This window comes from Parus major, chromosome 2 (assembly GCF_001522545.3).
Source record: "Parus major isolate Abel chromosome 2, Parus_major1.1, whole genome shotgun sequence".
NCBI lineage: Eukaryota > Metazoa > Chordata > Aves > Passeriformes > Paridae > Parus > Parus major.
In genome coordinates, this window is record NC_031769.1 from 102,870,822 (window position 1) to 102,897,109 (window position 26,288).

At 36.8% G+C, this 26,288-nt stretch overlaps 1 protein-coding gene across 3 annotated transcripts in view; it reads right to left on the bottom strand.

The window, feature by feature from the left end:
* Positions 1-26,012, bottom strand: part of SMCHD1 (structural maintenance of chromosomes flexible hinge domain containing 1) — a 64,868-nt gene extending 38,856 nt beyond the window's left edge. For 2 of the 3 annotated variants that reach the window (XR_004496065.1, XM_015619133.2), the window contains exons 1-19: positions 25,735-26,012; positions 18,038-18,113; positions 17,428-17,589; positions 14,689-14,771; positions 14,451-14,581; positions 12,796-12,910; positions 12,530-12,649; positions 10,072-10,238; positions 7,829-7,922; positions 7,378-7,588; positions 6,417-6,534; positions 6,145-6,328; positions 5,438-5,635; positions 5,242-5,355; positions 4,688-4,794; positions 4,339-4,421; positions 4,074-4,187; positions 1,733-1,810; positions 1,538-1,657 (exon numbers count right to left, since the gene is read on the bottom strand). Coding sequence is in view for 2 of the 3 variants with exons in the window: in XM_015619133.2 (XP_015474619.1) it covers positions 1,538-1,657; positions 1,733-1,810; positions 4,074-4,187; positions 4,339-4,421; positions 4,688-4,794; positions 5,242-5,355; positions 5,438-5,635; positions 6,145-6,328; positions 6,417-6,534; positions 7,378-7,588; positions 7,829-7,922; positions 10,072-10,238; positions 12,530-12,649; positions 12,796-12,910; positions 14,451-14,581; positions 14,689-14,771; positions 17,428-17,589; positions 18,038-18,113; positions 25,735-25,914 (2,455 nt within the window). In the remaining variant the exon portion in view is untranslated. Of the gene's footprint in view, positions 1-1,537; positions 1,658-1,732; positions 1,811-4,073; positions 4,188-4,338; positions 4,422-4,687; positions 4,795-5,241; positions 5,356-5,437; positions 5,636-6,144; positions 6,329-6,416; positions 6,535-7,377; positions 7,589-7,828; positions 7,923-10,071; positions 10,239-12,529; positions 12,650-12,795; positions 12,911-14,450; positions 14,582-14,688; positions 14,772-17,427; positions 17,590-18,037; positions 18,114-25,734 lie in introns of those variants that run through there. The other variant, XM_015619134.3, reaches the window with a different exon arrangement.
* Positions 26,013-26,288: the final 276 nt, after the last annotated feature.

Here is a 26,288-nt window from a genome sequence, read left to right on the forward strand (position 1 = left end):
TCACTTGCTAGTGACTCCATTTTCAATTCCAATTGGACTTTGGCTTTCCTAACCCCACCTCTGCATGTTTGAATAGAGTCTCTGTATGCCTCCCTGGTTACCTGTTCCCATTTCCACCTTCTGTATATTTCTTTGTTTTGAGTTTTGCCAGTAGCGTCTTGTTCATCCATGTAGGCCTCCATGAAATTTTGTTTTGACTTCCTATTCATTGGGATGAACCAGACTTGAGCTTGGAGGTGACCTGTGAATACTAACAAACTTGCTTGGGCCTCCAGTCTGTCCAGGGTCTCTTTCCATAAAACTCTACCAGGCAGATCTTTGAAGAGGTCAGAGTCTTCTCCTGAAGTCCATGTTGTGAGCTTCCTTTTTGCTCCTCTTGCAGCCTTTCTAGATTCCTCTGCCCTTCAGAACTACCTCCCAAGGGACTCTGTCAACCACTCACCTAAACAGGCCAAATTCTGCCCTCTAGAAGTCCAATGTGGCAGTTCTTCTAACCCTTCTCCTTTCTTCAAGAACAGTAAACACAATAAACTTTAATTTTATGATCAACGTGCTCAAGACAGTCTCTGACCACCCAACAGTCCTTCTCTGTTCACAAAGAGAAAACCACAAAGGAGATGGAGCTCCCTTCCTAGCTGGCACCCTCACCAGTTGTGTCAATGAGTTCTCTTCAACACATTTCAGGAACCTCCAATACAGTTTTCTCTCTGCTCTGTTATATTTCCAGCAGACATCTGGTAAGGTACAAGAACACAGACTAGTGATTGTGACACTTCTCTCACCAGTTTCTGTATTTAATCTGCCTCTGCATTCTGGCTGGGTGGACTGTAACAGACTCCCACTGTATCTGCCTCACTGGCCTTCTCTGCTCTCTTAGCTACAAACCCTCAACATTAATTGTCACCATCATCAAGCTCCAGCACCATCATCAACTCCCAGGCTGGCCCACCACCTCTCCTTTCACACTAATCCTTTCTGAAGTGAGTATTCTAGTAAGTATCATAGTAGGTATTTTATGATTGGTAATCCAAAGAGATATATACATTGCCACCAAATGATGATTTAGTTTTGCATAGGAGTCTTCCTTAATTAATTAATTTAAAAAAATACTTTAATCTCAATGTTTATTTTAAATGTATAACCTGTTTTTTAATGAGTTTCTGTGGTTTATGCATGAAAGTTGGCCTAAAAAATATATTTTATGAATAGAATATTTATGCCATTGGCATGAGGAAAAAGGGTGTTTCTAACGAAGTTTATTTCTTTAAGTACATTTGGGAAAGTTAACATCAGGAAGCTTTAGATTCCACCAAAACTGTATTTTTTATGTAAAACTGCCTGCCACAAAGCCAAAACATTACGTGTGAGATCAAAACCTACTACAAAAAAAACATTTCTTCCTGGAAGTGCTTCAATTTTACATGCAAATGCTACTTTTCAGTGCTGAAAACGACCTCTCAACTAGAACATGACAAATTTTGATATACTATGAATCAAATAGAAACACTAAAAGTAGGAAAAAAATTGGAATTCTTACCTACAATAGTAAATTTAAATACTTTAGATGGCAGAGGCCTTCCAGCGTAAGTGTCTGCATTACTTTCATTCAGTACTACTTGCAGTTTCAAGGAGTAGTTGCCAAGTTTCTGAAGATTTTCTAAATAGATATAAAAGTACAATTAGGAAGAAAAAAAATATAAATAAACTGAAGATATTGAATATGCAAACTTACCCATTTTTTTAAACCAGTATGGCCACTTGCCTCCATGCTGACTGATATGGGAAATGATTTCTTTATTCTCAGTAGGTGCTGCAAAACAAACACTTAGCTACATGTATTTAAATTTTACACCATAATTCTTAACTTTTTCAAGCATTGGTATCACTTATTATTAAGTATTACTATCACTTCTGGATCTAATAAACATCAGTTCAGCTTTACAACTAAACACATTGATCACAGCTAAAAAAAATTAGTTCCCTCTCTAATCTGATTTCAATTAAAACTTGGTAGCCTCAGGCACATTGCACTGAAAGTGCAACACTGAAAGCAGGTTTGTAAAGTTGAATATTATTAGCTCTTTGGTTTATGTTCCCTTTTAAGTATGAGCACTGTGCATTCCATGCTGGCAATGGATCAACCTGACAAATGACCACAGCAAAATTGCCTAAATGGGAGCAATGATAAAGATAAAAATGTTCAATTGACAGAACATATAACTAAAAAAAAAAAAAAAAAAAAAAAAAAGAACACCCCTGTTTTGCTCCAGATTGTTCTATCTACCTTTATAAACCTCTGCAGAGTTAAGACACATAAAAATAGAACACACAAACTCTGAGGCAGTTTTAGTGACTGGTTCTATAACCTAAGATAGAGAGTAGTAAGATTGTTGGAAGTATCAAGAGGTATTGATACCTTTTCCCCCCCAAAATACACTTCAGAATATAGAATGTGACTGTAATAAGACTACGCCGAATAAAAAGAAATGTAGTAGAAATACAAATTGTTCTGTAGCTACACAAAACTGTTTTAAGCCCCTGTCCTTGCACCAAATGGCATACATAAGATAAAGTAAGAGCTAAAGTAAACTAGACTTTATCATTCTCTTAACCCCATTTCAAACCCTAATTTTGAATCGAAGCTTGTACAGTAAGACTCCCCAGTAACAGATCAGGTTTCTCATGGCTCAGCTCTCTTGGTAGTCCATATTACAGTCTGCCAAGTATTCCAGTCTTCAAAAGAGAAGTGAGACTTTTTGTACATTATATTTGCTCTTGGCCTTTGTATGGGTGTAACTATATTTCTCTCATTTATACAATTAGGGGCTTATGCCTAAATCATCACTTATATGACTTATTGTTCTGGTGAAGAACACAAGGATTACACTACTGATTCTTCAATTCAGCAGGGAAAAAAGTTAACACAGGAAGCAGTAGACACAGTTAAAAGTACAAATTTCTATCAATGAATGCATCAGGAGACATGAAAGGTCTGAAGGCAGACTTTTCAGTGATCCTAGGAACAACCCTGGCAATAGAAGATTGCAATAGAAATGAAACAATAGAAATGCCAGGTCTCTCTCAAGTCCATGCTTCCTGACACCAGGATGCTGTACCTTATTAAGCTTGCAAAACACTGGTTTGTCACACATGCTGATAGGAGACAATTTGATAATCCATATTAAATGAACACCTTTTGTTCAATTTCAACCTCTTTATGCCCCAGCACTTTATGCTGGTCATGCACAGCAGCCAGCTCCCATAAACAACTGCCATTAAAATACCATGTGTAGTCTTTGTGACATGTCTACTAAACTGTAGCTAAAGTATCTTCCATTTGGTTTCTTTGGCATGTATTAATACAATAACCTCAGTGCTTCAGAAAGGTATTTTTGCAGCTCCTAACAGACAAAGGAATTGGATTTTCCTGTGGTGTATGGAAAGAAACAAGATTTTAGGATTCTACAAGTTTCAAATACATTTGACATCTGCAGAATTGGAGTGTTCAGAGAATGTAGTGTTCTAACCCTGTGTTCAAAACTAAACTGAGTGATTGTGGCAGCCTTGGAAGCAATTATTAAAATGCAATATGAGAACATCAAGTGAAGCACCCACAAAATGGAAACCACAAAACAGTAAATCAAAATAAATTTGTTTTTTTAAAATTCTGAAGTGAACTTATGTTAGATACTAAACAAGTCTGATCCCTACTTTTATGCAGCTCATGTAAACTGCTACGCTAATTACAGAAACATTATCCATTTTACCCATGTTCTTATGCATGTTAAGTAGACAGGCTAGAATTGATAGGCCCTCCTTACTTGTGACAGAAGATGTAATCAAAATATAGCATTAAGACAATAAATATATGGCATTGAGACAGTTGACCTTTCATGGAAAGTGGCTTTGAAATGCTACATGTACTGATGGAGTATTGTCTAACTACCACATTCATTTATCAAATTCTAATACGTATTTTAGATATGTACATATATTATACAATTAAATACCTTATTATCTATTATGCACTTTAAAAATAATAAAGATACAATTAAACATAATGAAATACTCACAATGCAGAATAACCTTGAGTTCAACAAGAAGTTTCTTTGAACCTCCGTGGCTTGTACCTGGAAGTTTTTGCATTGCTTCTCCTTTTTTATTTAAAATTTCTATTCTTAATGCTCCTGAATTCAAAATGAAAAATTACAGACTTTTAAAATATGTTGTGGATTAAAAGTGATCAGAGATTTCTGTATGCTTGTCTTTTTAGCAAGGGTGCACAATGTATTTATAAATTAGCCTTTAATGTTTTAGTATTTGGAAGAAAAAATATACCTATTGGTGTACCAGCAAATCTTGTTTCATTTGGTAACAACTCATCTCCTTCAGGCCATGTTACTGATAACTTGTCAGGAAGTCTAATAAAAAAAAAAAAGTGAACATTTTTTCAGTAAGTTAAAATAAAAGGAAATTTATCTTTATTAAATAGACATGAAGCAATTTTTGCAGCAGGGAAAGAAAAACCAAATCCCAAGCTATTTCTTCTTGGTTTATATTTTCTTTTTGTTTTTACTGAAATAGCTGACTGCTTTCCCATTTGGGAATAAAATTGTTTGATTCCTGATTAAATGCAAAAAGTTTAATTAGGAACGCCACAATTATGTAATTATATCTTAGTGCTTACCTTGCCATTTCATCCTCTATGTATTTTTTAACAACTTTGTCAGACACTGTTCTGTCAAGTTTTGAGATTGGAATAATTTTTGTTTCAGCATACAATGCCTGTGGTTCCTGAAATAACAATTCAGCGCAGTTATAAATGGCCAGACTTTATATTATGTCAGACAAGAAAGACCTCCCAATCTAGAGACTAGACAAGTCAACATAGACATAATGCAATATGCTAATAAATACTACTTGGTGAAACCACAAGACATGGTTTTAAAATTTGCTGAAATAACAAGGATTACAAATGTATATTTGTAACATACTAGTGATGCTAACTACGATACTTTATTTCATAGGCAAATTTTAATAAATCAGACTGTTCATAATGAATAATAATTTTAATATATTTACATTAAAACTGAAGTTGAGTATTTCTAGACTGCTGATTGTAAAAAATTACATAATTTTCAACTGTTATTTAAAGAGAATTTAACTAAATTGGACAAGGGATTAAGTTTAAAGATTTAATATCACACTAGCTGTGTGAATACTTTCCATATTTGATCTTACCAAAGCAATTTGAACCTCTCCCCCAGTGGCAAATATATCCCCATCATGGTCCCCATACAAGTAGAATTTCTCAATGCTTCCATAGAATATTGGATGAGTCTTAACAGTTTTCACCTATAAGCAGAAGACACCAATAATACATTACTCCTGCATCAAATGCACAGTATCTGCCTTTTATAGGGTTCAACTAACTTACTAGCTGTCCAGTTTTGTAAGTTTTTCCATCCCACTCTATTGCAGCATACATTGTCCAAGGGCTCTGCATTCTTTTGGATGATATATCAGAACGTACAGTTATTCCTTTAAAGACTGTGAATTTTATCTGTTTGTCGTATTTTTCATGACAGTCTTTGAGCCACAGAGCAAATTCTCTGTCAATTTTCATTCGCTGCTCCTATAATGAGATTACAAAATAAGGAAATACTAACGATGTATTATAAAATTTGAATCTGACCACATCAGAAGACTGAAAAATTTTAAGAGTACAAAGATACTTACAAAACAAATAAAAAAGCCAAAAGCCAAAAACACACGCACAAAAAAAAAAAAGAACAAAAGAACAAACAGAAAAGGAAAAGAAAGACAGAAAGAAAAAAAGGATTCTTCAGCTTGAAAACATTAAAAATTCTAGTAAAGTTACACTTCAAGTGAAAAAAAAGTGCTTCCCCCCAGCAGTCATATTTCTCTAGGAAGAGGGTCTTTCCACAAAAGCTTTCATCTAACAAGTGAAGTAGTTGGTTAAGAAAATAAAAGGAAAAATACTGAGTCTTAATTTTTCAAATTAAAGATTCAGCTTTACTATTCACTAAACCAGAGAGACATGAACAAATAACCAGTGAGCAAAAGTTTCTGTATCACATGAACTTCACCAAGAAGAAACACTTAACAAAATGCAGTAACTACCTGTCCATTGAAGATTCTCGTGAACAGGGTATTCTTATCCTTTAGCTTCAGCTCCAGATCCATGAAAGTGAGTTTGTTTGTGCTGACCTGGAACTTATCATTGGTAAACAATGCACCAGAAATTCTGTTGTAGCATTCAATTGGTGCCAATCCTCTCTTCTTTGGAGGAGCACACCAGTCAAAACTTAAAAGAAGAAAGTCATTAAAAGCCTTTTTTTATAAAGAGAAGTTTACATTACAGAAAGAGACAGTACAAGCAGATTACCACTTACTCTTCCACAGTCGTGTATGGTATTAATCTTCCATTCCAAAAACATTCAAAAATAGGCCTTTTTCCTCTGGCACCTTTTTCTACTATAAAACAGTCGTCATCATCATCATCATTTAATCCTTGATTAAAAAAAAGATAAGTATCCTTGAATATATTTCCTTTAAAAACTAATATAACATCAAGACCCATAGCAGTCTTAATGAAGAAGTATTGTTACTAAGCTCAGCACAGTAACAATGCACATTATATCAAGCTCATTACATACAACATTAGTGTTTTTTTCCTGTTTTAGAATACCAAGCAGAAAAACTGAGAAAGGTAAAGAAAAATTCTAAACAGAAGTTAAATATTGCCAAATCTACAAAATTCGGTAATTTCAAATTTGAGTGTTACTTTTTCCATACTTTCAGCTGATGTTCTTCTAGTATAATAAAATCTTGTCCCAATTAATTTAAGATTTATTTTGTCAAAAAAAACCCAAAACAAACAAACTAGCATAAAGTATTTTAAAACACCTATAATTTGAAAACTCACCACAATTTAATAAAACAGATTTTAAATTAAAGACTTCAGACTAAATGTTGTCCTTTGCAGTATTTCGATATTAGAATCTCTTGAATCTAACTGCTCATATTTTATTACTTTGTTGGAGCAAAGACACAATCAGGAAAGTGCAAAGTTTCAACTGGACTACATTCCATAAGAGTTTATAATTTGAAATCAGACAGTGTTATGCCAAAGATCAGATTTACAGGAATGAGTTACCACAACAGCCAATTTATTCACAGGATCTGCTCATCCAAAAGAATGCAAACTTTTCTGCAAACTTTTCTGCAAACACAGCCTAAATAATTTGCACTTCAACTTAAAATTTTTCTAATTTTTATTTCATTAAAATATTTAGAGTAGTAGGACTGTCTACGATAGGACCATCATATCAAGCAGCAAAACTTTTCACTTACTTGATGGAAAACATGGGTCATCAGGGTACGTTTCTTTATCATACAAGAAGGGATGGTAACGGATGATGCCTTCGACTATGCCTTCTTCTTCAACATGCGCCTTAAATTCAAAACTATCTGCTGCAGTATTTATATACAATGTCTGCATGTCATCTTTGATCTCCCTCAGATTGACAATCTTTGGTACTTTTCCCTTTTCAAACATTGAAATCTGGAAAAAGAGGAAAACAAGTTGAGTTTCCTTAGATCAAAAGACTTACAGTAACAAGGACTTTGACAATTGACTGTAATTCCTACACTGCAGTGCTAAATAGAATTACTTCAAAAAATTAAACTACATGCACATCTTGAATGCTGTGTTTTAGAAATCATGTTTACAGAGAAATGGGCACAATATGAAATAAGGTGCAATCAAAGAGGACTTTTGATTAACATGTATAAAATCTCTTACCTGAATGTCGATGTTGTTGAAAGGGCTTATTTCTTTTGTTACAGTATTAGTTTCATTTCCTTTTGGTCCATGGATATAATAGTGATAGATATGTCTGAAACACATTTCAGAAAAAAAACAAACCAAAAAACCAGCAAGTTAAATTAAAAAAATTGCACATTATAATTAAAAAAAATTCTAAATAAGCCTGTGTTTTTATTAAAATATAATTGGTTTGTTGCACTGTTATAAATCAACTCCTTGACAACATACATTTGGTACAAAAGATTTACTAAAGGGAGTGACTCCTTTTCATTCCTCTCATCTCTGTCATGCACAGTCACATTAGGACCAATTTTTGAGTAAAATAATTGAAAACAAAAAAATACAATTGTTACATGGCTGCAGATCCTTAACATCAAAGGATAACAACTACTGTAAATTGTTCTGCACTCTGGAAATCAGAAAGAACTAGGACCACAAATCTTTCCATACTTTGTCTCTGATACCAGTTTTATATCAATCTCATGGTAACAGAAACATGTAACAATCACTATCTTTACATTATTTACAAAAATATGAGTATTGGTAGGAGTCATGGATGTGATCTGCACAATAGAAGCAACTTTTCTGTTGTAAACATTGCTTTCTAACTGGCATTTTTCCTCATTTAAGAAACTTCAAAAATCCACATGGTGAGATCAGTTAAATAATTTCACAGAGATATGCAATTTGACAAAACTGAGGAACTTAACTCCATTTACTTCAACTTTTCAGCAAGCTAGTTAGATCTTCCAACTTCAAAGACTGAATCCTTAAACCTCTGGGGGATGGTTTGTAGAAAAATGGGATTGTACTAGTCAAGGGGACTGAATGCACAACAGAAGTCAAATGCACGTTCAAATTTTTAACTGCTTTGCTTCTGACATCCATTGCACTAATTGCTCCTCAAAGAGAAATCTTGGTTTCCAGAAAAAAGCTCCTCATGATCTCACATTGCTCAGAACTTTATGGTATGTCCAAATTGTTCAGAATTTTGTCTGCATTTCTTCCAGACTTCAAAAGACAGACTTCTGGCCTTAAGACGTTGTTATTTTAGATGTCCATCTCCACTCCAAACCATCCAAAATGATGAGGGCTGTGCTGCAGCACATTAAAGCGAAATGAAACTGGTATCATGCACATGTGGTAAAATGCACGGCAGAGGGGAATGGGGAGCTGTTCGAGGGGAAAAGGGCCATTACAGCTGGAAGAGTGACACAGGACTCTGTAGCACTGGAAGGCTAAATGATTTATTTTACTGTAACAGTTACAGGGCATATATTTCAAAAATTGCACCGGGTTAGATCTCAGGCAGCTCTTTCAGTTCAAGAGATGACTGGAAAGAGCTGACACACACTTAAATATGAGTGTTCACTTGACAAGCACCTGGAAGCTAATGAGGGACCTAAGTTACTCTCTGCATACAAATGTACTCTATATTTTCATAAGATAAAAATTGGTTTCAGCAACAAGGTTTTATGTGCAACACTGAATGATATTTCACATACTAAAATATTATTTAATTCTTATATTAATCCTTTCTAAAGCATATATATTATTATTAGATTATAGGTATCACAAAAATAAAATCATAGTTTGAAAACAAATTTCTATAGTTTGCCAGATTTCAAAATTGGTCTACGACTTCGTATTTCAGTTTACATGTACAGATAGATGATCCATCATTTTAACAGGTAAGGCCAAACTATTCACAGCTATCACAGATACCTCCAGGCTCTGCAGGCCCACTGATGATGTTATTACAGTAGATAGCAGACCATGTCATATATACTTCTCCTTCTTAAACTGGGATGAAGCAGCAGTACTTTCTTTTATGGTTGTTTAAAAAAGTCAACCAACCAAAAGATCCCCTATAACTATAAATACAAAGCTATATACCAAGGTTAGGAGCACAGCTAATAATTAAGTTATTAGTAATTAGATGAACTAATTACTACATTAGTAATACATCATTAAGTTGAGTAGGGTACTAAAAATTACAGTAGATAACTATGTATAATCATCAAGTTACATCTTTGGTTGGGGGGGGAGCATTCAGTTGTGTTAGTTCCTGTAAAATTGGTTAGAATAGGGAGACTAATTGTAGTATCAACAGCCTTAAGAGGAAGAAGGAAAATGTCAAAGTACAAAAAGGAATCAGTTCATAATTATCTTTGTTAGTAGCCTGCTTTTAAATCAAATATTTTAAATCACCAACTTACGCCAGCTGCCTTGTCCAAAGATGAAAGTAGTTTTTCAAGTACTGCATGTGATCTGGTTGTACACCTGTAATGACAACTGCTGTGAAACTCTCTTTATCCCTTTCTTCTAATATTAGATTATGAAGAAATCTTTCATCATCACTTGTGATGTGAGTAGAATCAGATGGCTACAAAAAGAGTAAAATAATAAGAGCAGGGATGTAAACTGAATTTCTGAATTCCCATCAACTTGAAAGGGATTAAAAGACATAACAGAAAAGTAATACAGAACACATGATGCTAAGTATCACAAAGGATTAAAGCTTAAAATAAAAGTCTCCAAATTAAAGTCAACAAGCTGAGAATGTGACATCACTGATCCAGTTCATTTTCAACTCACTTTCATCACAGCACTTGAAGTGTGCAGTCTAGAAATGCATTTAATCAAGCTTAATGTAGCACTATGTGATATCCATGTTCTCATCCATCAAGTGGAAGCATTAAGTGTGCAAGACATTTTCCTCTTTAAGAAAACAAAGCCAAAAAAAGTTATTGGCTTTTAAAGAGATAGGCTGCTTTCTATAACAGAAACTCAAGCAGAAGAAACACATTTTTGCTGTAAAAGAAAAAAAGGTGAATTCTCAATTCCAGATGAAATATCAAGTAGTGATCTGACAAACCCAGAAGCTGTGCACTGATGACTGTACAGCGTAGAAGAAATTTACAGAGTGAAAGAACCTCCAAAATTTCACTCCCACATTCTCTGGTGGCTTTCCCACTACAGATGACAAACTACCATGGCACCTTCCCCTACATTCCTAGCATCTATCTCATCTACAAAATTACTATTTACTTCTTTGAAATATTAAACAGTCCTGAGATACGACCGCAGTGGAGACAGGTGCCTATTATCCATCAAGGAAAGATAACAGCAGAGATACTATTAATGCCACTTCTCTCCAGTGTTATGGCCTTGCTCTAGACTCTCTTTTGTTTCACATTAATTACATTTTGATTTCTTGGCAAAAGTAACTTTACCATTTGAATGGCTTAAAGGCTCAATTATTCTTCTCATACTAGTAATCCATTTACAACTTCTACTTCTGCCACAGTATTCTCTTGCTGATGTATGTGCAGAGCGGACATTTTCAAGTCATTAACAAGATGAATTCACACATTTTATTTCACACCAATATAATGAACTGGCCTAGGTATTTCAATGATTTGTAAAAATATCCTAGAAAGTTATTTCTCTATTATCCTCACACTTCACTTCTATTCCTTGAGTTTTTCACATCATTTCTTCCCTCTTGGATAGTTATAAGTTATCTTTTAACTCTAATACAACTTACTTGCATTTTTAACTGTGTCAGTTTAACCTTAATTTTGTATTGTTCCCACAGTTTTTCTAACAGTTGATTGCACCACCTTCTTGAACTCTTTAGTAGTATCTATGCATCTCTTTCAGCTACTTCCTCCAGCTTATGCCTGCTAGTTTGTCTTCTACTTTATATCATCCACCCTTTCTCTTTAACATCAAACGGAGGGAAAGCATTTGTACCCTTTACAATAAAGCAGGTTTTGTCTGCTTTTATTTTCAGTTTCTATTTTCATGAGTCTACCTTCTTAACAATATTGTACAGAGAATAAAAACAAAACTCTGGCAATTCATTTTTTGTTGCAACTCACTGACCCAAGACTGACATGATAAAAACCTTATTGACTTCCTTGTTCCTTTCTCATCCATACAAAAAAAAAACCAAGAACATTTATATAACCCACCAGATACAGGCTCAAAATCTGACTACCTTGTCATACACAACACCCATTTTTCTTCCCATCTGTACCCTTAGCTGAATCTTTGCCTTTCCCTCCTTGCCTAAAAATGTCCAAAGAACAGTTCTTTTCATTCTTCTTCCTTATCTTACAGCTTTTTTTACTTAGACTATTTTTCTTCATGAAAAGCATCAGGACTGTTGAGTTCAGTTTTCAGCTAAACAGTTAATTTCTTTTACAAAATTAATGAATATTTGTAAAACCAATGGGTTTCATTGGTCTGGCTGGAACTTTCTCCCACATGCAGATTAGTCTTACATATTTCTAAACAAGTACAATTTGGTTCCCTAATTTATTCCTTACTGCTTCAAAGAAAATTCGTTTTTGTTTCATATGCAACAAAAAAATTTGCTATGCTTAGAAAAGTATTTTAAAATATTTTTCTTAACCTGACATGTAAAGCTGTAAAGCATTTCTGTTATTTAACCTTAATTGAAAAGAAGAAAAAGCATGGCATAAAAATAAGGCATTATGATACAGTGTCTTCTAGTTCTTGGTTACTCCCTTTTACACTCCAGGGTGCAAATGATTCAAAAAGATGAATATATCTCTAGGTAAGTATTACAAGAATATTACATAGTTAAATCATATTAACCTGGGAAAGGCTTTCAATTACAAATGCAAGAGTCTTAAGGCTATTTACCTTTCTGTTTTGAATGAATCCAGTATATATTGCTTCTTTGTTTTTCTCCTTCTTTTCAAAATCCTCTTTAGAAAGGACAAGTTCATGAACATCCTGAGATGTTGCAGGTTTGCTTATCATCTGATTTAATTAAAGAAACAGCATTTAAAATCAAAATAAGATTCAAAATTAACATCATAAAATGCTTTAATGCTGTGATTAAAAGTTAGTAATCTGATTGTGTCCAAAATGTTCTAAAATAGAATTAAAGTCTGACACTGACTTACTCTGGCAGATTGTCCCACGAAGAACACTGCTTGCTTGCCTCCAACTCCAAAATATGAGATATCACTATTTAAACTACGAGGCACTGGCAAAGGGCGTACGTATCCTGAATGATCACTGAGAATAGAAGTGTCTTTAATAATTTTTTTCAAGATAGAAGTAATTAAAAAAACCCAAAGATACTTCTGATCTAAAGCTTATGTTAAGTTCTTCCTCTTGGCATTTTCTTTAAAAATCCTTCACTTTATATCTTTTAAAACTGTAACATTAAAATATATGTGCCTGAAATTCTTGATGTACTCTTTTTAAAAGGATGACAGAGTAAGTATTTTCCTAAGTCATAAAATATTTCTGTCCCTTCTCACAAACCGGATCTTATTCAAATGAAAATGGCTTACAAAGGAAGCCTGATCTTTCTGACAGCATCCTTTCATAAAACTAAGTCAAAGCAGGAAATAATGCCAACCAACTACTAAATGCAGACTTGGAGAGGTGACATATACTATCAGTAGTGAAATTCCATGTCTTTTAAGTCACCTTGAACAGTCTCATCTACTTTAGGACAAACATTTATTTTTAAATCACAGCAGTCCCAAATGAAAATAAGGCACAGATGGTATCCTGCTATAATTTACACCTATGCTCCCATTAAGTGGTAGTAAACCACAGCTGATACCTGCATTTTAGGAATACTACGCATTTCTGTTACTAAACTCACCTACAGCAAATGCAAAAGGATTTTTTTACAAATGACCCAAAATCACTTTTTATGCCCTTATCTCCAGATGTTTAAACTGGACTTTGTTTAAACATTGACTTTCTATTTGGAGATGCTTTCAATGCAAAAAAACTTCCCCCAGTCATATTATCACTTCCTACAGCCCCATTACTTTTTACACTACCCGCTCATATGACAAATTAGGTATGACTGAGACTGTAATCCTCATCTTCACATTTACAATCCTAGGCTTAAATCACATTTAAAATGTGACTGAAGCTCAAAACTGTATGCAGCTAATCCTGTGAATTTTATACACCAGGATTAAGCCTAGTTGTGCAGGTGGAACATCTCTTGAGAACAGATTCAAACCTATGAAGTTAATTCATATAAGTAGCAAAACCCACCATAAAACCTCCACTTTCTTCTTTAAATACGAAGCATTTATTTTACGTAGCCTGCATCAAAAACTAGACATCTTCAGGTATAATTTGTAATACATTATACAGGATTAAGATTAAATAAAAGAAAACTTGAATTAAAACCATGTATCTGTTTATCTGTTATTCCAGTAGCTTAATATATATTGAATACATCATTTAATGCACTACTGAAAGGTTTTCAGGTAACAGATGAACACAGTACAAAAATCCTCTATAGGACACAGCATGCTCCTAACTCTATGCAGGCAAGCAAAAGACAGTTTAGAAAAGGTCCCAAGAACAAAAAAAGTATTCAGTGTGTCACAATAACAGAAGAGCAGTTTCATGTTATGAAGTTTCTCTATTTCCTACTTAGAAATAAGTATGGGTCTATTTATGTAATCATAAAATGACAGGGTTTAGCTAAGTGTTGGCATAAAGCTATGTCTTAAAAGCATATTTTGTGGACCTTTGCAGAGCTTACTAATTGTTGTGGAAATACTTATAACTTGCTAACCTTTCAAAGTCACCTTGTCTTGTAAACTTTGACAATCTATATACAGCCCAATTGTTAAGCTGCTTAGAAGTCATTCCACTTCCATTATCAATCACAGCAACAGCTGGTTTTCCTTGGGAATCATCAAACAACTGTTTGGGGAAAGACAAACAAATAGCATAAATTAACAAGGAGCAACAGGAAAAAAAAAAGGATAATGAAAACTATGTCTGAAAAAATTAAAGTTTTTCTATCTTACCAATTTTATCTGTATACTCCGAATACCAGTATTTTGAGATGTAGCTGACAGAGAATTGTCAATCAATTCAGCAAGGGCAAACGCTAAAGAAATTGAAGAAAAACAGACACCCACTTATAGCAGTTTCTTTCAAGCACTTAGGATAACCCATTACCTAAACATAGACAAGACCTAAGCCCTGTCAGAACAATCAAAATCACATAACACGTTGTTTAAACAAAATAGCTTTTGTACATGTATTTTATTTGTTTATTTGATTTGTTTCATCCCTGAATGTCTCACATCTCTTAATGGTAAGAACACAATTATTGGAAAGAACAATGATAAATTAACTGCTTCCTCACCAAAAGGCAGATTTGTCCCTTTCAGGACTAGGAATTAAGTTTTGTGATTCATAGGAGAGTCAAAAGTATGTAAAAAACGGACTTTGACGTGTTAAAATATTGAGGGAAGAATGAATTAACTGAAGAAACTTTGACATTTTATGAAACATTTAAAACTACAATGTCAATTGTTTATAAAAGCAAATAAAACTGTAGAAATGGTTGAAGGATTTCAGTGAATGATAAATACAAGCAAAGTTCTCTCAGATCCATAGCAATACACAGCAGAAATAGTCAAGTAAACTGTTTGTAAAAATGTGTTGTTTCTAACCATTAATGTTTGGAGCCCTTATTAAAGCCTTATTAACGTAAAATTATCTAAGTTTCCTGGAAAATTGCATTTAATCTGAAAATCATATCAAGTTCAGATTAATTCAATCTGGCTGGCCAGCCTTAGTGAACAGACATTTCCATTCAGCCTCTCTAAAAGGAAACCTTATTTCATACCATTTGCAGTTCTTCAGAATGCTTCAGTGCAAGTTACACTGGCCACACACTTCAGATATGTGAAAGAAAACCCTTGAGTATTAGAGTAACACAGCAACACTGAAGCATTTGGCGTTTTCCCTCAAGCTGTTATCGAAGTATAAAAAGAGTGCATTTTTTTGCAGCTTTCTTCATTGTAAACAGTAGTTGAGCATTAGTTATGTGATCCATACAACCCATATCAAAGAACAATGGTCCTTCATTAACACTCGAAATTGGTTAGGCATTGCCCTTAGAGATGTTGTATATAGGAAGCAACAGCTGCATTACACTTACACAGGCTCAAAACTGCAATTCGCTGCCAGTGAAAACTTAGGCAAAATTTTGTTTAGTACTTCAGTCTTCTCTATCAGCTGCCACTAGACCCCCTCACCTTGCATTTCATTTAGAGTGCAACTTCTTTTGTCATCCTTTTCTAATGTATCTGTAGAAACCCTTATTATTCATCCTCACATCCCTTGCCAAATTTGCTCCAGCTGTACTTTCAGTGTTCTTGATCTCATCTGTACATTCCCATGGAATATCACTATATTATTCTCAGTATTCATGCCCCTGCTTCCACCACACATGCAATTTCCTCTTGTGTTTTAGTTTGACCAGAAGGTCTTTACTTAGCCATGCTAGTCTTCTGTTTTCCATGCCTGATTTCTTCCACATAGAAATCAATAGTTCTTGTGCTCTAAAAAGTCATTTAAATAACTGCAAGCACTCTTCTACTCCTTTATTCCCAAGGGTGGTTCCCGGTGTCTGATCCACCACACCCTTAAACAACTGAAAGGTCCTTTCTTACGGTTTAGAGCCCTTACAATACTTAACACTATGTCTATTCAACCGAATTACAACAGGGTGTGGTCACTACAGACCTGGCCCAGCTTGGCCTTTCCAGTCAGTTTCTCTGTGCTGAAGAGGAACCAGTCCACTAATGTCTGCTGGCAAGAACAAAGCACAAATCTCCACAGAACACTCTGTGTGGCTTTACACAGCAATTCCTGTGCACAGGGATAGATGTACCACTGACTCAACTACTACTGCACTTTGAGCACAGTACAACCAAACCAAAACCAAAAAAGTGCCTTTGCTGGGGCATAGAACAAATGATGTGCACAAAGAGGAAAGGGGAAAGCCTGGTCCTTAAAAATACAGCTGCTATTTGTAGACATTTTTGATATTGTTTTAAAACAACGGGAATGATATCATGCTTGAGTCTTGATTTTTTTTGGCATTTTTTTTCTGTGCAATTTTGAACCTGCTTTACCTAGGAGTACATAGTACTTAGAAGGTAATCACAGCCACAGACAGAATTTTCAGAGAAGCCATAAACAGAAAATAATTTATTAAGTAAAACATGACAAAATGCTAGTTACTTATTTCATGGACCACTTAGATAAAAACTAATTAAAGCAGCATCTTTTTAAAGAAATACTTGCTCTTGTTGGCAAGTTAAGCCTTGTAGCACCCCAGTTGGGAGGGCACACAAAATTCTATAGCAACCCACACAAAACTGTGGACTTTGTGTTCATGAAACTTAAACACAAAGTCCACAGTTATTACAGGAGACAAAAACCTGATAAGACAAATGCTGACCTGTCTGAATGACATGCACAAGATTATTCAGGCTGAAGTTATTTGAGTTCTAAAATACCCAAACTTCTTGAACAAGTATTTGAGAATGTACCTCTATAAATCTGAATTCTTAGGTGGCTACTTTTAAAATTTTTTAAAAGAAAAATTTGTATGAAAAACATAGTTAATTTTTCTTTTACAGTTAAGACCATTTTTTTAGCACCTATAATTATAAGTTGAATTGTTCATAACCACATTATATTCATATAAACATCATTTACACAAGATTACTTTTGCATGTACTTACGCAAAGGATTTTGGCCCTCGCTGGCGTAGTACTCGTACATACCACTTTTGACAAGTGTATCATAGTGGGGCAGAAAGTCGATCCGTTCCTTGGTTGCCAAAAGCAACATTTGATCAACTGACTGTAGCAGATACAAAGTAACTCCCTCATGAACAAGTGCACCTGCAGTGAAGATGAAATACAAAGTACATTGAAGAGCACTGCATCAGGCAACTTCTGCTCTCAAAACACGTACGGGTTTAGCCACAGGTAATCTCTGTATTTTCCTAAGCATTGCCTGTTCACCATTTAACAACAACATTTCAATTAATATCTTTTCACATTCCCAAACATAATGATGCAAGTTTTCTCAGGTGACAGCTATGTACATATAATTTTTTATTGCAATTTACAGAATTTGTGATGAAAGATACTTAGTATAACTGTCATCATACTAACTCATCAAAAATGTGTTTGTGAAAGCAATTTTTTTAACTGTTTTCGGCAAACTATTACAGGATTTGTACTTTCAGTTAATAATTGCATGTCATAGAGCAAAAACAATTATTGTGTGACCTTTATGATCAGTATAAGAAATTGCTGTAATTATTTTGTCATCTAAGATACTCACTGAAGTTATCTTCTGTAATTTCCTTCCTATTTGTTGTGGTGATAACAAAGGTTTCATCAGAGGGTATGCCAAATGCCTACAAAAATTGAAGATTATTTAGTTACAATAACTAAGTAGTCCAAAACCTATTCAGAAACATTAAAACAAAAAAATGCAGTCTATTTACTTTGTCACAAGACACTGATGAGTAATCACATAATCTCTCAGAACACAGCTGAATTTAGGATCAACTTGTTTTCTCAATTTAGCCCAATCTGTCCATCCTAGGGTGGTCTGATTTTTTACCTGCATAAAATAAAAATATGCTCTAATGAGCAATAGGAATTTTAAGGAGGAAGAACTGCCTTACAGGTAATCCCCTTGAGGGCAAAGGAACAAGACTGAACAGCTCTACTTCTGACTGTGAAACCACAACAGCAATAGCTATGATCTAGAGGGTGTCCCATATTTAACTACACTCTTGAGACACCAAACCAACCTAATATTTCTTAACATTGGATATTAAAATTTTTGCTCTTCAATTATATCATACATCTAAAAAAATAGTAAAGATTTCTTTCAGAAATAATCTTTACTGTTAAAACACTGAAGTTTATTCTTCTGAATCTAAGCAATCTTTGCCACTTTGACACCTTCTTTTGAATGTGTTTACTGTACCTTTAGACAGAATAAATCCTGTTTTCTACATACATTTCAATGCTTCTACTTTTACCCTCATTTTTGCACCCTGATGTCCAACACTAATTTCTTTCTCAAAATAATAAAATAAATATCTGTATCTTCTCCTGCCTTTCCAGGTCTTTGAAACTCAAGTAAAAGTCAACTATGGTCTCATCAAACTCCATTAACACACTCAGTCTTGCATAACAATTCAGACAGGTGTTTTATGCACTTCTAGCCAGATTCCTCCCTGAAGGAAGCTCTAGCATTCTCTGCAGCAGCTTGTCCTCAGGATTTCCCACATCCCTCTTTTCATCCTTATTACTCAGATTCATGAAAATATTTTTAAACACTACTAATGGTTTCATTAGGAGCCTATTTTCCATATTTCAATTACTTTCTCCCTGTGACCACATTAAAATTACAGTTATTATCCATCAGCAAAATTAGAAAAATTGTTGCATTTCTCATAGCACTTGGTGCAACTGAAAATATGCAGATGACACAGAGACTGATATTCACACTTAAGAACCTGGAGTGATACGTTTTTAACTTCTACATTCAGATCAATTTTACCCCTCACATTACACCAATTTCCACATAGCAAATCTGTGCAGGAAAAAAACTACAAAATTGCTCAGAGCAAGAAAAGCAAGCATTAAAATACATGGACTTTAGAAAGCTAACATCCTACTGTGCCATTTGAGGTCAGTGGTTAATACAGAGTAACTGCAGAGTTTTACATTTGAAAGCACAGATAAGCATCCTTCCCTCCAGCTATAATTACAGCTTCCCTATTTTCTCAATCTGCCAAAGGCTCTTCTGCTCTCAAACCCTTATGAAGAGTGCAGTATTTACTTTAAGACAGCAAGAAGTTAGAAACAGCTAGTGCATGCAACAAGACAGCAGCCTGCTATGGGAGCAGGGACAGCCTCATCCTTCTGGTCCTCTCCCCCATATCACACAGGTGAGCCTCAACTAAACCAACCCAAGCAGCCTGGCATGCTATGCTTTAATTTCCTGTGTGAAACCAGCACTTCTGTGTTCACTGGCAGCAGGTCCTTTCCACTTCACAAGCTACTAGGTAAGTACACAGACCAAGTGTGGCAGTCTGAACTGCTGGTAACTGTTCTTTTTTGTCCATCCCATGGTTTAACAGGCTATATCCTCTGTAAACTTTGGGGATTACTCAGTTTGAATGCTTCGCTTCTACATAAGCCTTACTTTTACTTCCTCCCTCCCTCTGTCCTACATTCTTGGTTATCCTAGTCCCTGTCTCTTCCCACTATGCCAGGTAGCAGCGATGGGGCTGCACAGCTGCACCAGTATGTGGATGTGATTTCCAGCAGCTAATCATTCCTGAATTAAAGTGAACCTACTAGGACAATTTATTTATACAGCTGGTGATTTTCATTCAGTTCTGACAATGTTTGGTCAAATGTTTAATTTCTCAATAAGATTTGTGTATGTAAGAGATACCATGATACCTTTTGTTGGTAAGAAATTCAGGTTTCACTGCCATGTCTTTTTCAGCCCAGCACCATGCCCTTTTCCAAATAACTACTGAAGATGCATACAACTCCATTTGTCAAGATTCATGAGATTCATGAGACAACCCAGAAGCACATCCATATGATAAATATGAGTTATTCTATGATAACCCAGACACACAACCATGATGAAGCTTGTCTTGTCATCAAAATCTCCAAGAGTACAACCAGTGTGCTCAGAAATGCCTCTGCACATTCACAGTGAAAGCATGTTTGGAGGTTATTGTGTTCAAACAACTAAGTGGAAAGCTTCTATCTTTTTGTATATGAAAGAAAAGATGTTGGGGAAAAAACAGAGACAAGCTTCAAATAAATCCACAAGCTAGAAAAGGCAGACATGTGAAAAGGCAAGGATCCCTAAACTGTTGGTTACATATTACTGCTACATGCATATTCAAGACTTAAAATGGTATAAAGATGGACAGTTATGTGTATAGAGAATAGAAAAATGACACCTAAAGCCTGAAAAGTATAGATAATGTCAACAAACCAAATTTTTAATGTTCTAGGAAAACAACCACAGCCGTTGGCTGAAAACTGAATTAATCGCTAAACCACACTTGGAAGCATGTCGGGCTTTGACACTGGAGAGCTGCAGGGGTGATGAGTGTGAGAAGAGCCAATCAACTGAGATTGAGACAGCCACAGCCAGTTCCAGAAAGTTCTCAAATCCATGGAAACACTCACTCCTCACCCAAATTTCCACTAGAAGGGCACATGGTGCTTCTGCTCAAACTTACAAGGAAGGAGATAGAAGAGACAGATGAGAACCAAGAGAGGAGATGCATCAGGAGACATTGTCAGGGACATTGAAAAACTGAAAGGACATTCTCCACACCAGAGAAGGTACGGTCCCAAAGGTGCTGAGCTCCATGGAGGACCCATGTCAGGGCACAGAATTTCCCCTCTCTGTCCTCCTACTCCCATGAAGCTGTGACCTATGGCAAATTCATCATAGCAGGTATAAAAACAGTAAGAGCAGCAGTATAAAGCCCTGTACATGCCCTGATATCTCACACCACCTCTTGCCTATCCAAAGGAACTGGGATTTATTATGTGATGTGCATTGGGAGAACAAGGATCTATTAGACTAGGAATTGGGAAAGAATGGTGTATGACAGAAGTTGAGTTTGGAAAAGGGAAATTTTAGAAAAAGGAAAGGCATTTCTCTAAGTGATTTCTTTCCCCCCCACTCAATCATCAGAAGTTTGTGTTAATGGGCACTAAGTTAAATAAAGAAAAACAAAAATCCTGAGTTGAACCTGTTTTGCACACAGCAGGGTATCAGTCCTTAAACCCATGGAATGATACAGAAGCAGAAGAGCTGCCTGTACAGACAAGAGAAATGCCTTCTTTATAAACTGAAGGATCAGTTAGAAACTGGAGCACTGTCTATGCTTCATGATAAATAAAGTTAGTATTATTATCAGCCCTCAGTTTGCTGGTAGGTATTTATGACATGAGATTAATATAATACTAAAGGAGTTTGAGACATGGTCACATGCCCAAGAAGCTTTTAGCAGAGCACTTTACAGGTATGACACATGAAAGTGTGAATGAACTGCAATATCTTCAACCTTTAAATCTGAATCAAGAAGCAAGGTTCAGTTTATGTACTAGCTTCAGTCACAGGTTTTCTTTATAACCTAAAAAACCCCACAAACCTCAAAACAAAACACAACCCCTCAAATCACAGAAAACCCAGCAGATGGCCTTAGCAGTTTACACTCCTTCAAACAAGCCTCTGTTTCTTTTCTCTTCCACATATCAGCACAAAAGCTCAAAACTTTTACTGCTACTTGATCTGCACACGCACAGCAAGACCAACCTGGCTATTGAGCTAACTATGCTTCAGTGGCTACTGAGACACTCAGCATTAAGTCAACATAGATTTTGCCTCTGGATTTACTATCTGCCTTGGAAAAGGTGTTCAACGAGCAAGTATTTAACTTTGTGTACCACCACAGTTTGCAGTCACATGAATAGGTTTGAGGTGGTAAGTGAAGGAGAAATAACATACTGTAAGGACAGAGTCCTTTCTGCTTCCTCTGGTCTGTCAGTCTATTACCATAAAATAAGAACTTCTGGTGGTGATTTAAAACTGAAGGAATGGAACACTTTTCAACATGATAAAGGTAGAACAGTGAAACCAAAACTACCAATATCTCTAGAAAAGATATTTAACTCCTTGGAATTTGTATCTTTCCAACACAAACAGTTATTCCCTACAATATGCAATTTCTGTACCCTTAAAATGCTGTATCCTCCTACCATAAGCAATCCAAGCAGACAGTGCATGAGAATGATGAGAATAAATGGACTCAGAGCTTGGTGATGCAGCCAAAGGATAACAGAGACATAACATCCATGGAGCCATCTTCCATAGCCAAGAAGTATTTTTTCTGACTACCAGAACTGTACTGCCAATGCAAACCTCTAATGGGGAACCTGAACTGAATCAGTTAAACATAAAGAAATCTGATAATGCCATTTTCAATGCTATCCTTCATATTTATTTACTTAGCTACCCAACGTGGCAAAAAGCAGTATAGCTTTCTCAGTATTTCAAATTGATCCAGCAGCTCCCTTGCAAAAACCTGTCCAGGAATCTGAAAAAATGTAGCTAAGAGCCACATCCAAACACTGAGAAGCCTTAGACTTCTGCAATTTTGCATGTGAATAACTGAATATCCCATACTGTTTACCAAATTACCATCTGAAAGACAGGCATTTATCAGTTAGCTATTCCACTTAATGAAGAATTATCAGTCCAAATAAAGAAAAACGTCTTACATCAACAAATGGACGAAGTCATAGTATGCAATTAAGGGAAACAATTTCCTTCTCAAATCACAGATTTTCAAGCCAAGAACTGCTTTTTGTATCATCTCTATCAATTATTCATACAGCCATGTAATATTAAGGTAATTAATAAAAGTAGCAAATACAAAACCTAAAATAAAAAAAGATCAAGTGGAGACCTTGCCGGAAGTAAATGAGAACAGCTGTATATGACTCATAAGAATGCTAATTAAATAAACTCTTCCAATCCACTGTTAGGACAATTCTCGACATGAAGACAACTTGCTGAGGATGTCTTAGTGAGGACCTAGGACTAAGCACTCGTGATAGCAGGGCAAGTATGATAACAGCCATCTCTAATCATAATCCCAATGAGCTTCCCTAATGTCTGAACACAAACTTAGATATAACATCTTTGGACACCAATAGAAAGAGGAATCCAAAAGTCTCTAGAAAAGTAGCTGAAACTTAAAAAAAAAGCTAGAAATTATTTCTAAGCATTTCTTGGAGTTCAAGCAAAACTTTATCTATTACGGTAATACAGGAATACACAGGAGCCCATATATTCTGGTCAAATGGTTTTTAGAGAATATCTACAGACAAAAACTAGCAATAAACACAATAAACATTCTAAAGTCTTTTCCAGCCATCCTTTATTGACAGCACCATCTCCATCTAAAGAACAAATTACAGAGGATAACATTTGCAGAACTTGAAGGTCCTTTTCCTCTGTCATACTTAAAAGATATACTTCTTAATATTTACACTTCTAAATATTTACAAAAAGTAATCAATAAAAGTCATTAAGAAGTGAACTGAGAGTTTAACAGAAACACTTAGAACATTGCTATGTATCAAAGGATCCAGTGATAAAATAGGTTTTTGAGGTTTCTTGAAGTTTTATCCCAATTTTGATGGAAAAACAGAGAAAAAGAAGAGGCAAACTGCATGACACAAGATCTCTACAGACGTCACAAGCATATTTGTCCAGAACAATGCTTTAACTCAGACACCTTTTCAATATTTGCAGCTTTTAGCAAGCAGAAAGAAGCTTGGGACCCTAGAACTTCTACAAAGAGTATGCTGTCATTACTAGACTTAGTCTGAGTCAAGACAGTAACTTCCACAAGACCATCATAAACCACTGTCTCTAAAATCACAATGACAAATACTCAGTGCAGCTATCAGCCAAAATTTTAACGTTAGCTTCATGCTAGCTTCTCCTATCAAAATACTTTGTATGGCACCACTTGTTAAAGGAACAAGAATTTAGAAACCACTCTTCAAAACCAAAAAATATTTGGTCACGTCTAACAATTGCACCTGGATAATTAATCCTAAGGACTATCTGACTGGGTTGCCAACACTTGAATTTGACCAGGAACCTACAAGCCAGTCAGCTTTCCAAATCAACTGATACACCATACAGCTTTACGTAAGTACACAAAGGTATGCAAACTGCATCCTTCTTCCCACCAAAACATCAGTAAGAATTTCTGTAAAGTCTGAAATACAGTAATAGTTTTGGAAAAAACAGCATTACTGCATCTTATACAGATATTACAGTACTTCCAACAGCATCTTTAAAAATCAAGGAGAAACTTGCTTTGCATACACATATCATGTTTAAAATATTTTTAGTTTCTGGTTATGCAGAATTGCTAAAATTGCTGAACAAACATAGGGTTTAAAATACAAAAATACAATTAGTGCAAGACAGACTGATTTAATCATTATAGAAGTACCTCTATTGATCATTTATTAGAATGATGTTTTGCTGATACAAACTTGCAGAAGTTCCTAATATTCTTTCTCTGATTGCAAATAATTTGATTATACTTTATTTATTAGGCATTGTTAAGCAAATATTCACCAAAAAAAATTCACTTATTTTTTGTCTTGATTTGATATTACACTTACGCTTAGAGGTGATTTCCCTACGCATTTCACATGGAAAAACATGCAGGCAGCTAGCCTGCAGCAGATTTATGGCATTAATCACTCGCTCAGAAAACGAAACCATGACAGAAACGGGCGATGCCTACTGGTAGCGCCAGCCAACTACAGGAAACAGCCCGTACGCGGAAAACAATCTCCACCTCCCCGAGCTGTGAAGACGGAGTGTCGTTTCGCGTTACGACAAGGAAAAAGAACCGAAAGGACACGCGGCAGGGCAAAGGCGCCGCCAGACACGGTATTTAAACGGCAGCCACGGCTGCGAACGGGAAACGGCGCTTACACCCTGGACAGCGCAAACAGAGCCACAGAACCGTTTAGGGCAGAAGAGACCTCTGAGACCCCCGAGCCGGCGCTGTGACCGAACACCAACCACCGTTACAGCCACCCTCCGGAGCGAGGCACCGCGCCCGCCGCCGCCGCTCCCCGCGAGGGGGCGCTCGGGGGCGCCCGCTGTCTTCCCGCCCGCCGCCAGGGGCTGCTCCCGCTGCCGCCCGGCACCGGCCTCTCGGGCTGCGGAAGAAAGGCGACGCCGACGGGTCGGCCGCGGTCTTTCCTCCATGGCCGCCCACCCGTCCCGGCAACAAAGTTCGGAGACAGGCGGCGGGGGCGGCGGGCCCCGGGCAGGCTGTGACATCCCCGCCCCGCCCCGCAGCCACCGCAGGGACTGACCCTCACTCATTGAGCACCGCCACCGCCGCGTCCGACGCCGCCCGCCCTGCCGCGTACCTGGCAGACGGCGCTGCGGAAAGCGCGGTAGCTGTCCTTGCTGTAGCTGAGCACTTTCTCGTTCGGGTCCGCCTGCTCCCGGCGCCGGTCGAAGACGAACACGGTGCGGTCCCCGTTGCCGCGGGGGGTCAGCAGCGCCGGCCTGCGAGGTGCGCGGCCGCCTCCCGCCGCCGCTGCCATGTTGGGGAGCTGAGGAGACAAGAAACCGTCCCACAGCGATGGCGGCAGCGACGGCTCCTGCTACCGGGCCCGCCGGCGCCCCCGCCCGGCAAAATACGTCCCGGCCGGGGAAGGAGAAGGCGGAGCCAGCCCGGAAGCCGAGGAAGGAGGCGCCGTGGAGGCCCGGAAGAAGAGGGAGGGAGGGAAAGAAGGGGGGGCGGCGGCGGGGACTCTGCTGCCGGCGATGCGGGGCGGTGTGGGGCGGCGCCGGGCAGACGCGTGAGGAGGGCCTAGAAGCTAAAACGCCGCTTCGCCGGCGCGACCTCGGAACGAGTTGTCGCCCTCCGCCTCGCGCCACTTCCGCCGGCGGGTGGGGCAGGAGCGGATCGGGGTCG